General features: G+C 35.6%; 1 protein-coding gene across 6 annotated transcripts in view; it reads left to right on the top strand.

The window, feature by feature from the left end:
• Window positions 1-15302, top strand: part of LOC131046440 (uncharacterized) — a 274884-nt gene that overhangs the window by 243624 nt on the left and 15958 nt on the right. For 5 of the 6 annotated variants that reach the window (XM_057980187.2, XM_057980184.2, XM_057980185.2 and 2 more), the window contains 2 exons: window positions 4387-4506; window positions 4610-4687. In XM_057980187.2, the coding sequence (XP_057836170.2) occupies window positions 4387-4506; window positions 4610-4687 (198 nt within the window). Of the gene's footprint in view, window positions 1-4386; window positions 4507-4609; window positions 4688-15302 lie in introns of those variants that run through there. The other variant, XR_009106005.2, reaches the window with a different exon arrangement.

Raw genomic sequence — 15302 nt, 5'->3', positions numbered from 1 at the left:
GGTTAAACTTTCTTCCAAAAAAATGTTGGGTTTGCAACTTTGTTCCAAAAAAAATGTAGGGTTTGTTCTAGTAAAACAAAATAGGAAAAAGAATTGAAATGTAAAAAAGCAATACAATTTTTGGTAGAAAAACACAAAAAAACCCAAAATATCAAAGCTTACCTCTTGAATCAAACTTGAAATCAAATGAAAACCTCCTTCATTGGTAGACACCTCTTGATGCATCAAATGTGAGTATGAAGCTGCCCAAATGCTATTTGATGATGGATTTTTGCCCTATCTCTTTGCTGGTTGCCCTACAATGTACTTTTATTTTTCTTCACAGCTCTCTTTTCTCCTCTTATTTTGCCAACAAAATGAAATGACAATGCTTTTAGCATTGTAGAGAAAACATAAATAAAAAAAAGCAACTTAAGACCTTTTGTTTTATGTTTTTTTTTATGACTTTTAACTTTGACTGTGTCGGCTGAGTCCAAAGACTCCAATCAATAGGACTCGCTTGGACTCGACGAGTTCACCTAGCCTTGGCTGAGTTTGAGTCCAAGTTTAAGCCCCTGGGACTCGCCGAGGGTGACCCGACTCACGACTCACCGAGTTCATGTGAGTCTCTGGGAGTCTTGTTTCTTTGGCTAAGACTACTCCTTTGAATCCATACGATTTTTTTCATCCATTTTGATGGGGCACGTATCCACCCTTGATACCATACACCATAAGTGAATAAATGGGTTGATCAACTAGCATATTTATGGAATCTCAAATTTTCTTTTAAATAACCTGCAAATCATCAAGGACAACTACAAACCTCTCATTGGTTGCCTCAACAAGTGCAACCATAAGGCCTTGCTATACTCTGACATTGCTACCAAAGTGTGCTCAACCAAGCTAAGGCAACTAAGACTATAAATTTATAAATTTGAAAATGTTCTCAATGGAAATGGACATAAAGACCCATTTTGCCTATTTGGGAATGGGATTCGGGTTAGTTGGTATGGCTTTTTTTTGTCACTAGGTTTGGTAGAGCTGGGTTTGGTCGCACAATATAAATATATTATAAATAAATAGATAAAAATGTTAATATATTCATTACTAAAAGAAAAATATATTGGTATCAAAGATATAATTGATATATTACATAAATAAGTCTTAAATAATAAAACAAATTATTGCCAAGTTTCAAACTCATTATGTTTGAATGGAACAGCAAGAGATGGGTGGGATGAAATTCAATGATTCAAATTTGCTATTATTTTGAGTGTCAAATCTGCTATAGTTTGCTCCTTGTTCATGTTAACCTTTGCTGGAAGTGTCTAGTGATCAATTAAATCTGCTGCTGCTTCATGGATGATGAGAGTTTTGGTTTTGTATTCTTGTTTTAGGGTTTTATCTTTCAAAGAATGTGCTTTTAAAAAATAATATTTTTTCTTTATGGTCCATATAGTTTGTGGTTTTGCCCCAGGTTTGTCCATGCCATGACCCAAATGACCTTGATACATCTTAGAGGTACTTGAGGTGTACCTAACATGGGTGGACATGGTTTGAACTTAATACGAGATCAAGACATGGAACTATTTCTGCAGGGTAGAAGGGGCTATGATTGGCAAACCTTGTAACATAGCACAAGACAATTAAAGGAAAACACATGAACATATATCTGCAATCACATAAAAGCATGTAAAAACCAAGCTACAAAAAAAGCATAAATGCAACTAATACACTTAGACAAACATGAAAAGATGTCGAGTGCAATTTTGTCCACAATCCATACACATATGAGTAGAACCAAAAGACTTCCTATGAAATGGGTGCCTAATGGAAGAAATCAACACCAGCAACTTCCGTTGTCCCACCATCATGAGGATTGATTACTGTGTTACCTATAGATGCATCTCATTTAGGTATAGGTACACATACTAGTACTGATATGGGTGTATTTATAGAATACAAAAGAAAAATGAACTATAGAGATGTTAGGTGTCTATCGTACCAAAGATAAAAGCCAATATTAGGAGATGCATTTTTGACATAACTTTATAGATCATGAACTAAATGATGATTTATTTTGAGTTTCCTTGTGTGCAATGTAGTTTGGCTAATTTGCATTGACTATTTAGTATTATACTATTTCAAACAAATTTTGTAAAGCATTTCGGCTTACCACTTAGCATATGGCATTTTATTATTAATTCTAATAGTGTTTTGTGGTCAATTTTGTGTATTTTTGTGCATATTAAGGTGCTCATTTTCTAGTTGTCCATAATATTAGCTTTTGATTTGTGCTCCATGCAGTTTTGCAGGATGTGTTTCCAAGATGGTAGAGACAGTAGGCCTTTTTTTAGGGGACAACAGTGGACAGCAGTTAAAAAAACTAGGAAAAATTATAAAATATATGAAATTTTAAACTATTCATATATAAGGCATTCATCATAGACATTATAGAACCATATTGAAGAGCACACAATTATTACTTAGAGGGGAGTGAATCAGTATAATGCTATTTTCTACTTTTTAAAACTTAACACCATAAGCATATCAATTTGCACAATATCATCTCCATAAGATGCAACAATTACAAAACACAAGATTTACTTTGAAACTCTTACTGGACAAAACCACGGCAAAATATTGCTTATATAAACTTGTCTTACAAACTTTGTAGGCACCAACCTACTGGGGATGGCAATCCTTACAACTGAGCACCAACTCAGTAAGAGACACCAATCTCTTGATGTAAGGTGCCAACCTTGTCAACGAGAGACACCAACGTCTTTCACAATAGTATCCTTTTCTTCTCTGAAAATAAACCTCCTCGAATCTACACTTATTTATCTTCTCAAATCTGCACTTATTTATCTTCTCAAATCTGCCCTTATTATCCTTCCAAATCTGCACCTATATTCTTTCAAATCTGCATTTATCTTTTTCTCAAATCTGCACTTTTTATCCTCTCAAATCTGCCCTTATTATCCTTCGAAATCTGCACATTATACTTTTGAATCTTCACTTATCTGTTTCTCAAATCTGCACTTTTATCCTCTCAAATCTGTTCTTATATTCTTATTAGATCTGCTCTTATATTCCTTTAAAGATCTGCTCTATCTGCCCTAAATCTTCTTTTGATCTACTATAACATCCTTCACACACCTTGCACATATATCATACTATATGCTTCTTTACCCACGACCTTTTATATGTTGGTAATAAATATCTTTCATTTTTATTTCGCTTGTTATCTTGTCATAGTAACTGCTGTTGTCTGTAGAAATAGCAATCATAACTATGCTTAGATAAAAATTTGCAATCAGTAATTGCTCATTTACTGCTGGCACTTTATGCCAGCTCCTTTACTCAAGAATTCAGACTTAGGCCTCATTCAGGTCATTTGGATCTGACTTTGCTTCTCTTATTGATGGCTGTAATGGTGAACTCAAAAGATGCTCATAGCATGAATGCCATCATTTGTGAGTACAGCAGACCGTTACTCTATTTTTTCTTTCTTTTTATTAAATTTTAAAATGTATGCTTTTTAGAGTGCTGGGTCATAAGGGACAGTCGGGACATCTAGGCATACCCTGCCATTCCCAACATGCTCTCTTTTTGCCACACTAGAAACATTTCCATTTTTGTTTTCCCACATATGGCCCTATGGATGTTTCCTTGCTGTCTCAATGTTTCTGAAACATCTTAGAGATGGGAATGGCAGGATTTTCCCAGGGGATATGTACCTTTGTAACGTAGTTTTAAGTATACTTTTTAATATTATATACAGCCATACCTATATCTGAATCTGAACCTGAACCAGCAACTTATATTAGTGTTTTATCAGAAAATGGCCCGAAAAAATACTTGCAAAATGTCCAAGAAAAAAGTGAACAATATTGCTAATAAAATCTTATTCAGGTTTTAATAAAAACAGACAAGCTTGAGAAGTAAATACCAAGGAGAACTTTTGTTTACCTAAAAAGTTTTATTTTTTTTGTAAAGATGAAGTGCTTAGAGAACATTAAAACCTTATTAAAAGATTGCCAGCACTAACCATCTATAAACTGATAATAAAACCATCCAGTGGGCTATTTTAATTCGTTTATTTTGTATTTCTATGGTGGTGGTACATTTGTTACTGCTTTAGTAATGGCCTAAGACCTCATTTTGAACTACATTGTTTAGATTTCTAAAAAAGAGCTTCTAACATCTTATTTTATTGTCAGGAGTTATTAACGCTGCCGTTAATGTATAATTGATGAGATGAATTTAAACCTTAAATGTTGGTAACTTTGAAGTTATTTTCTTATTGAATGTGGTCTATTGGCTGAGACAGAGTGTTACCATGCCAATAATCCAATTACACTGTGCCCTGCTTATAATATGTAGATTTTTTGAATAACACAGGTGCAAGAAATATTCCTAGAGTATGGAGTGGAAATTATTGTGGAAACTCTAGTTGAAGGGCTCTCTCGTGTTAAGAGATGTACAAATGAAGGAAGAGCATTGATGTCATTGGATCTTCAGGTGTGCATTGATTTAATGATTAATCAAGATTTTACCTCTGATATGTATTTTTGTAGATTTGATTGCTTCCTTTTTAGCTTTAAGTTTGATTAATTTCTTATAGGTTCTGATTAATGGACTACAACATTTAGCTCCGGGGAAAATCAAATCAAATATGCAAATTGTTGAAGCCTACATAAAGGTAAAAGCATTTCTATTACCATTGGTATCTTTCCCTTTTTCTCCTTTTTGAGGTAACTTGAGACTAATTTGAACATGTAAAATGCTGGATTGAAATTTTTACTGTAAGCGTGCAAAAGGAATTGGAATAGTTAATCTGATTGCCTTTCTATAGTATCCAGATTCCATACTGTGAAGGTCTATAAATTTCTTCCAGCTCTATTATTGATTTCCTTGTAACGAATTGGATTTTTTGTTGAAACACCCTCTGTACATGTTTCACTTGATTTATGCAATTTATGAAAGCTTAAATAAAAAGGTTAATATTGTTATATTTAGTTGCTTGAATGAAAGGTTTCCATTTTTATTTCATATATGCAAAACCCATTTAGAGCTTAGAAATGAGGTCACGTAAAAAAATGGACGTGGGGCCATAAGGGTTCTTCTTTAAGAGTAACAGGAAAATGATTACTATTAGTAAAATGCAGCTTTATCCTTTGTTACTGAACATACTTTTCAGATAAAAGTTCTCTTTCTGATATATATTTATACACTTTGTAATATATGTCTTGTACCTGATGGTTTGAAAACGTGTGAGAATTGTATGGTATATTTGTTTACTTTTTAATCCAAATTTCTTGATTGCATGCTTTGTACATTGTATATCATAGAATGATCTTACATTTTACGAATCATTTTGGACCTTGATTAGTGTATCCTAAAACAAGTGGAAGAAAAAAATTCTTTGCCCTTTCAATACACCGGTGTCCAGGGCTGCTAATTAAGGTATTCTCTAAAAAAAGTAGTTGGAGATTAATTCTGGATATAATGGAAACAATTGGCTACAACAAAAACATCAAACAGTAGATTAGCATTTGCATATTTGGGACTTTTTAAAATGTGCCATTCAGACACCTCTTGGGTGCCAGCCAAATCAAGCATATACTCAGTCAAAGTCTCAAAAAACACAAATTATAATTGAAAATTGTAAATTAAAATTCTACATTACTGATTTTGGTACTGGTTCAGGTTTGGGGGTTGTGTTTGTAGATTCAGTCAACAGAAATTTTGGGGGTTGGGTTTGTCCGTACAAAACATATAAAATCAGAAATACATACATATTTGCAGCAGTAAGTCCGTAATATCACTTAGCATCGTATAATAAACAAAACCATTATAAAAATTAAACATACAACAATGTCAATCAGTCAAATTCAAATGTCATGATAGAAGTTAATGTTGTCACAAAAGTTTGCACCTTGCTAGCTCAGCACCTCGTGAAACGTGGAACAACATTAAAGTGTGGAACCTTGCACGATGGGGTCGAATCTTTGGAGAAGGCCAACTTCCTTCTCAATTTAAGTGTAGGTGTTGAACCAACTCAACACTCCAAATTCTACTTCTAAACCTATCCTAACAGCTTGTAGAGAAAAAGGGAAGAAAGAAATGCTAAAATGAAAGGAGGTGATGCACTGAGTTAAGCTATGTTTCTCTCCCCACCCAGATTTGACTCAAACCAATCGAAATACCCAAGAGATGCACAAAATTCAATTGCATGAATGACCCCAAATGCATGTATGGAGGTTAGAAATTGCTGAATGTCAACAAGGGAGAAGGTTTCCCACAAGTCACATTGAGAAACAAGTTAACACAGCATATACATGAAAGAAAGCCACAAAACATACACTTACAATGAAGGTAAGAAAACATACACAACATGCATAAGTTGAAGGAAGGCAAAGATGACAATTTCAATTCGTTCTCAGGCCAATGGCCAAACTTACAGTTGTAGAAATGCAAGAAAATATATAAATCTTCAAGAGAAGTGAAAGATCAAAGAGTAGGTCAAGCCATCAAGGAGAGAATCCTTTACAATGAGGCCTAATGCCCTATATATAGAAAACTAGTCACAGAGGAGAGACTAGTGGTCAAGGAGAGGAAGCCTTGACCCTAGCACGCATAGAGGAAAAACAGTCAGGGATGGCAGGGGGGTGCACAGATTTGACATGGTCTGCATGCAAGCAACCTGGCCATACCTTGACAAGGCAATCCCAAGAAGAAAAATACTTCTAGAAGGTGAATTGTATAACATTCCAAAGTCAGGGCAAGCAGACTTGACATGAAGGCCATCAAGTAACCATAAATAAGCATGGCCCTGGACTCCACTTGATGGCAATCTTGCAAAACTCATTAAATGGCCCCTATAGCTCCACGAATGAAAGTAGACAAGTCGCAAGATTTGGTGGAGCATTAAGACCCTTGAGTGTTGATCACGCCATCTAGAAGTGTAGATGCCACTGGAGATCGGATATCCAGCCTTGCTGCAAGGGGAGAGGAAACAGTAATCCTGGATTTCCGGGATTCCGGGTTCAAGGATGGAAAAGGCTTGAGAACTAGGAATTTTGGGATTCCGGGTTCAAGGAAGGAAAAAGGCTTGAGAATTGGGAATTTCAGGATTCCGGTATTCTGTAATGTCCCCATTTGGAGGGTTGCCTAGTTTACTCCTGAGACAACAATCCCAAATCAAAATGAGAATTGTAATTATATAATTTCATTAAATCTGAAAACATTTCATTTTAAAATTTCACTTAAAGTTCTAAGACTAGTTCTGAAAATAGAACTTATCTTGATGGCCTTCTCTAACTTGACAATGGGACTATATAATGATGGACTCTGCTATACTTCAACATCCTTCTTAATAATCCTTCTGTTAATGTTTCCAAAGTCTGTTCATATTTCACTTTAATTGTGCTCATATACTCCCTTTTCTGACTGATTAATAATAAACAGACTGATGGAATAATCCTCAGATGTGTATAATCATTCTGGAACTGAAAATGTGTATCTGGTATACAGTGCATGTCTATGAATGGATGGAATCGTCCTCTGATATTTATATATACAATTATTCTGAACTGAAAATATACTTTGATATACAAAATACGTATATTGGATCTGAGTGTAAACTAAGCTTGATTACTTTCTCCTGATAGCAATTTGGGCTTCCTTAAATCTTTCTGCCTTAATGTAGTTCTCTCCTCTAATCTGTGCAACCCTATACGTGCCGAAAGCAGATGCACCACTGGAGCAGACTCAAATATGGATCTATGTAAACCAAGAATATTCGATGATTGGAGAATGTGTTAACCTTGCCTCTTAAACCCCTTCAAACTGAAAGGTGGCATCATTTGGATTTGATGAGTCATCCCTATTCATAACCGACTTCTTCATAATTATTGATTTGCTTGACCCAAGAATCATAATCGTTGTCTCTGATATTTCACTATATACAAACCACCATATTATTGGCATGGGGTCAATTGCTCCATTTCGGTGATCCAATGAAGATCCCAATAAGAAAGTAAAACTCCAAAATACACATCGAACTCCAATATTGCCCATAAGAATTGACCGAGCATATTTGTATTAGTAGTTGGTTGTTGCAAAGGTAGACAAATCTTGCATGTGTCAGATTTGGTCGGCCTTTATGTGTTTGCTCCATTGCATAGCAAATATATTTCCTTTAATCGCTGTGTTCCTCTTTTCTATCTCCCCATCATTGTTGTATATGCTATGGTCGCTTATATTATTTAGTCACCGCTTTCATTTCTGGGCATTACCACGTAGAGAATCGACCTCGCTATTATGAAGTTGGCTTTCTTAGCTTATAAAGTCGGGTATATTTCTTTAATGTACTCCAAGTAGTTTTAAGAATATTATCGTATTACATGTGTTGCAACTAAATTACTACGCACCAACCTTTCCAATAAAGTCTCGTCTTTCTTGTGATCTCTTCAATGTGTGATGACCTTATAGATCTTCTTTGTACGATCAGTATATGCTTCTCCTATCAGATCTGCATTTATTCTTTGTCAAGTCTGCGTATAACCTTCATCAAAGCTGCATATCCTTTATCCAAACTGCCTATATCTCTTTTCAAGTCTGCATCACGAAGTCTTCACAAATATGCTCATAGTCTTCATAAACCTGCTCATAAAATTCCATAAGTCTGCTCACTGTTTGGAAGAATATTCTATTAAACTCCCTTTCACAGTCAGATCTGCCCTTTTTTATTTAAAATGCCATCTCCCGATAAAGACAATGGTCGATGTATAATGTATTCCTTAATACATTGGTCCAAATAATGATTGGTTTGCTTTCTTAACCACTTCCTATACTTTCTTCATTAACAAATGCATTTCTAACTGCTTCAGATTCCTCATCAAATTGTCATCAAATCATTTGGTTTCAACTGCATCACTTTATTATAAAGATAATACAAGGAGCTTTCTCAATATCAACAATATTTGATGAGGTTCAGTTTGGGGACATCACATATTCCGGGTTCAAGGAACGATAAAGGCTTGAGAATTGGGAATTTGGATTCTGGGTTCAAGGAAGGAAAAAGGCTTGAGAACTAGGAATTTCGGGATTCTATGTTCAAGGAAGGAAAAAGGCTTGAGAACTGGGAATTTTGGGATTATTCCGGGTTCAGGGAAGGAAAAAGGGCTTGAAAATTGGGAATTTCAGGATTTCAAGATTCTGGGATATTGGGTTCAAGGAAGGAAAAAGGGCTTGAGAACTTCCACCTCCTGACAAGACGACACTTAACATTTCATAACCATTAGCTTTGTCCTTGATCAACTGAGGCAACGTCGTTCCATGGAACATATCTCTGATCGGTTCTCACTGATGGACCAAGGATGTCATAAAATGACAACAGTTAATATTAAAAATAATAATGTCAACAATCAGCCATCACTGATCAAGCTTCAACATCTTACATGTTTTCAGAAACATCACAACTACCATCAGTATTAGATGTAGATATTGGTATATTAGAAGAAACACTGTAAAGTTATTTCAATTTCAATTAAAGAACAAGTTATGAACTATGAATGCTATATATGGATATGAGGAATTATGTCAATGTCTAATAATTCTTATTTTTATCTGCAGGTCTGAAGGAGAGAGATCATTTAATATTTTCTATATCTTCTCCAAATGAATTCAATTGGCATATATATCATTTAGGCAACCGGTCAATTGGTGTATTGACCCATTGATCGGTGCCTTTACAATTATACCATCAACACAATGCTGATTATCGGTGCAAAAACCCCTGATAGCATATTGTAATATCATAATATAATGACTGATCAATATAATGAATCAGTTCATATAAACACTGATGATTCAAAGTGCACGATGTATATAATCCAACCGGTGCATTTGTTAACCAATGTTAATGCCAAATGAAGTGGTGTATTCATTAAACCCAATAACAAATATGCCCAATATAATTAAGCCCGATAATAGATGTGAATCGGTGCCAATGTTTATGCACCCGATAGCAAGTATGTATCGGCGAATTTAACCCGATAACTTATAGCATTTAATATGCTATCGGGTTAATACCCCGATAGCATATTAATGCCAATTAACAATTGACATTAATATGCTATCGGGCTAACAACCTGATAGCATAATGATAAGCAATGTTTGTACAATCCAATAATCATATGCAATATAAATCAGACATGAAGCATGTAGATAAATAATAGAACAAGGAAGGTTAGGAAGATCTTATCTTGCATAAGCTACCATGCATTAACACTCCCTCTTAGCTTTGGAAGATAGATAAGGCAACCTGCATCACATTTCCTTTTCATAACTAAGATAATGTCAATCAGCAAAAATCATTTATACATGAGAAGTACCATCAAGACATATGATACAAAATAGAAGAACATCACCTGAGAATGTGACATAAAGTATTATTTTAACATGTGATAAAAGTAAGAGAATCATCACCTGATCATGTGAGAAATCACCAAAACATGTGATCTGTAAGATTCATCAAGATATCACCTAACACGTGATATCAGTATTGCCTAACACACAATACTTAAGGATAAGTCTATGAGAAAGGTTAGTTTATCATCATATCCAAGTTGTGATAAGTGCAATAACATTTATAAATGTTTATCACAACATAGTCATGGCACATCCATGACTTACCAGAGATCCAACATGATCAATGGTTGAGATATCACCTACATGTGATATCAGTATTGCCTAACACGCAATACAAGGATAACCATATAAGAAGTGCTTAAGTTCTCATCATATCCAAGTTGTGATAATGCAATAACATTTGTACAAATGTTATATCACAACATAGTCATGGCACATCCATGACTTACCAGTGATCCAACATGATTACTGGTTTGACTATCATAAGATCGTCACCTTATGATGTCTACATACAAGTGTTCAGTATCTGAGAGATCGTCACCTCTTAGATATGAACACAAGTGGCAAGAAGCCAAGAGATAGTCCAAACATGACAAAGAAGTTTACACATTAAACATCTTAAATATATGTAAGTATAGATAACAAAGCAGATTACCTTTCTATCATACCTAAACCCTTTTTGAAGTGATCAACCTTCACTCTGGAAAGTTGTTTGGTCAGAATATTTGCAGTCTGATCTCCTGTACACACATATTCTAACTTTATCACATTCCTGTCGACCATATCTCGTACATAGTGATATGGAATCTCAATATGTTTGGACCTGTCATGAAATACTGGATTTACATAGAGTTTTATACAGCTTTGATTATCACACTGAATGACTGTAGGTTTCATAGGTTCTCCAAATAATCCCACGAGCAATTTCCTAAGCCATACTGCTTCTCGGGCAGCCATTGAAGCTGCAATATATTCAGCTTCTGTGGAACTCTGAGCTACTGAAGATTGTTTTCTGCTGATCCAGGATATCATGGCTGACCCTAAACTGAAGCAGCACCCTGAAGTGCTCTTTCTGTCAGTTACACTGCCAACCCAATCTGAATCTGTAAATCTATGTAGATCTATGTCAACCTTTTCATATTTAAGACCAAGCTTTAGGGTACCTTGTAGATATCTCATTATATGCTTTACTGCAACCAGGTGTATCTCCTTAGGTTCACACATGAATTGACTTAAGGCATTAACAACATAGCAGCTATCTGGCCTTGTATTTACTAGATACATCAGAGACCCAATCATCTGCCTGTATTGAGTGGGGTCAGTAGGTCTTGATTCTGCTGCTGCTTCTTTAAGTTTATGGAAGTTGGTTTCCATAGGAGAGGTCATGGGTCTGCAGTTTAGCATTCCAAATCTTGTCAATATGTCCAAGGTGTACTTCCCTTGGTTCAGTACAATATTATCAGAATTCTGTCATACTTCCAATCCTAGGAAGTAATGAAGAAGCCCCAAGTCTTTCATATCAAATTCTGTGGATAGATCTTTCTTGCATTGATCTATTAGGTGATCATCTCCTGTGATTAATAAGTCATCAACATATAAAATTAATATTAACATATCACCTTTATTTCTTTTGAGGTAGAGATTAGGATTTGCATCATTCTTAGAGAAACCCAGCTTTGAAAGATAGGTGTCAATTCTTTCATACCAGGCTCTGGGAGCCTGTTTGAGCCCATAGAGAGCTTTCTTGAGTCTACACATATGAGACTCTGCATCATGAATTTCAAACCCTTCAGGTTGCTCTAAGTAGACTTCTTCCATGATCTCGCCATTTAGGAATGCTGTCTTAACATCCATTTGATGTACCTTCCACCCCTTTGCTGCTGCAATGGCTAGGACAACTCTCACTAATGTGTACCTGGCAACAGGTGCAAATGTTTCTTCGTAATCTATTCCTTCCTTCTGTGAGAACCTTCTAGCTACAAATCTAGCCTTGTGTTTTTCAATACTGCCATCTACAGCATGCTTGATTTTAAACAACCATTTAGAAGACACAACAAACTTCTTGGTTGGCCTAGGAACAATCTCCCAAACATCATTCTTCATAATGGACTTATATTCTTCAGTCATGGCATCTATCCATACTTGATGTTTGAGTGCATCTGAAACATTGTTAGGTTCAGCTTTAGAGAGATCTTCATAAGTGCAACATAGTTGATGAATTTATTAGGCCTCTTGCTTTCCCTAAAGGTTCCTGAAGGAGCAGCGAACTTTTGAGCTTCTGCTACAGTTTTGGTGGCCCATAGTGGTCTTTTCTTGCGATTATCTATAGGTGGATCTTGTGTTTCACTTATAGTTTCCACAAGATACTCCCTTTGAAGCTCAGGAGTAGGTTCTTCTTCTAGGTTAGGAGTAGGATTATGAATTTCAGGTTCTATTGTATTTTGGGCCCTTTTGAAGTCTAAATCTTCTTCGAAGATTACGTCCCTACCGAGTTCAATATTTCTCTGCCCTTGTACATAGATTCTGTAGGGTTTAGAAGTTTCACTGTATCCTACAAGTATTCCCCTTTTTCTAGAGGGTTCTAGTTTTAGTCTTTTCTCTTTAGGTACATGAATATAGACTGAACACCCAAATATCCTAAGATGGCTGATATCTGGTTTTGTCTTGGTAAAGACTTCCTCAGGAGTTTTATCTTCAAGGTGTGAATGAGGACATCTATTTTGTATGTACACAACAGTGTTAGTTGCTTTTGTCCAAAGGTTCAAGTTTAGATTTTGATCTAGTATCATGGCTTTGGCAGTTTCTACTATGGTCCTATTTTTCCTTTCAGCTACTCCATTTTGTTGTGGATTATAAGGTATTGTCAACTCCCTCTTAATCCCAGAATTTTTACAAAAGTCTTTAAATAGTCTTGATGTGTATTCCCCCCCATTGTCAGTTCTTAAGGTTTTAATTTTGTTTTTAGAGAGATTTTCTGTTAATGTTTTAAACTCTTTAAACCTACTTAGGATCTCTTCTGATTCTTTACATTTCAGAAAGTAGATCCACGTCTTCTTAGAGTAGTCATCAACAAAAATTACATAGTACAAAATCCCCCTAGCGAGGGTATGGACATAGGTCCACATACATCAGAATGAATTAACTCCAAAACTTTGCTAGTTTTCCTAGTACTATTTTGAAATGCACTTTTGGTTTTTTACCTAAGGCACACCCTTTGCATGCCTCTGAATGATATTGCTTCAACTTAGGTAGACCTGTGACAAGGTTTCCCATAGTTGACAAAGCTCTATAATTCAGATGGCCTAATCTCCTGTGCCATACTTCATTTGTATTAGTTGCTTCATGGATCAATGCTAGATTGGGCTCTGTACATAGCTCATACAAATAGCCTTGTCTTCGACCAATGACCTTAGTGTCTTTGATGGAGGATCTCTTTGGCCAAGCCAACACCTTGTTTTCCATGAAGGTCACTCTGTATCCTTGATCTTCTAGTGTTGATATGGAGATTAGATTTCTTTTGATGCCTGGAACATATAGTACTTCTTCAAGTCGTAGTGACATGCATGTCTTCAGTTTGATGGTGCAGGTTCCAATTCCTTTGACTGGATGTGAAGAATCGTCTCTGATGGTTACTTCCTCATCATCTTTCTCTATCATGGAGTCTAGTATTTCTCTAAAGCCGGTGATGTGTCTGGATGAACCACTGTCGATCACCCATGAGTTAGACTTGTTTGAAGCATGGCTTGTAAGTGCTGAGTAGAGGACATAGTTCTCGGAGTCATTTTCTCTTCTAGATTTCCTCACTTTTGCAAATGTGGCTTGCTTCCCTTTCTCCGGACAGTTTGCAACATAGTGTCCGAATTTGTCACACCTATAACATTGAACATGTGATAGGTCTTTCTTAGAAGTGTTCTTGCCTTGTTTAGCTTTTCTTTTCCTGAATTGCTTCTTTTTGTACTTCTTATTGATGTTTGTATTTAGGACTTGCAAGTCTTCATCTATATTCTTCTATTTTATTCCTACCTTGTTCAATCTGGATTCTTCTTGTAGACAGTCATCTCTTAGTCTTTCAAACTTAGGATATTTGGACCTAGCATTGATGCCTTGGACGAATGTGTTCCATCCACTAGGCAATCCATCTAGAGCAATGAGTGTTAACTCTTTGCTTTGGATGTCGTATCCAAGGGAAGCTAGGTCATCTCTTAGGCTTGATATCCTCATGAAGTAGGAGTTAATTGTCTCCCCTTTGTTCATACTGATATGGTTGATTTCTCGTTTTAATGCCAGAGTACCACTTGCATTTGATATCTCAAATGTCCTTTCAAGTGCCTTGAACATTTTATAAGTTGTCTCCTGCTTTCTAATGATGGGCATTATATTATTTCTTACCCCATCCACTATTATTCTAATAGCTTTATCATTTCCCTCGATCCATGTGGATTTATCGGTTTCATCTTCTGGTTGTGCACTTTCAGTTTGGACATATGAATCAACTTTGTTTTCTCTTAAAATCATTTTGATTCTAAACTTCCAAGCTGAAAAATCTTCGCTACCTCCGAGTCTATCTTCGAATCTGATAGCGTTGGCCATTATGGAAATGTGATGTAGTTTGTAACTTAGTCCTTGAATTTTATCAAAATTGAATAGCCTTAGGTTCGATTACCTTGGCTCTGATACCATGTAAAGTTATTTCAATTTCAATTAAAGAACAAGTTATGAACTATGAATGCTATATATGGATATGAGGAATTATGTCAATGTCTAATAATTCTGATTTTATCTGCAGGTCTGAAGGAAAGAGATCATTTAATATTTTCTATATCTTCTCCAAATGAATTCAATTGGCATATATATCATTTAGGCAACCGGTCAATTGGTGT

Source organism: Cryptomeria japonica, chromosome 1, assembly GCF_030272615.1.
Source record: "Cryptomeria japonica chromosome 1, Sugi_1.0, whole genome shotgun sequence".
Taxonomy (NCBI): Eukaryota; Viridiplantae; Streptophyta; class Pinopsida; order Cupressales; family Cupressaceae; genus Cryptomeria; species Cryptomeria japonica.
This window is presented reverse-complemented; position numbering and strand designations above follow the sequence as displayed.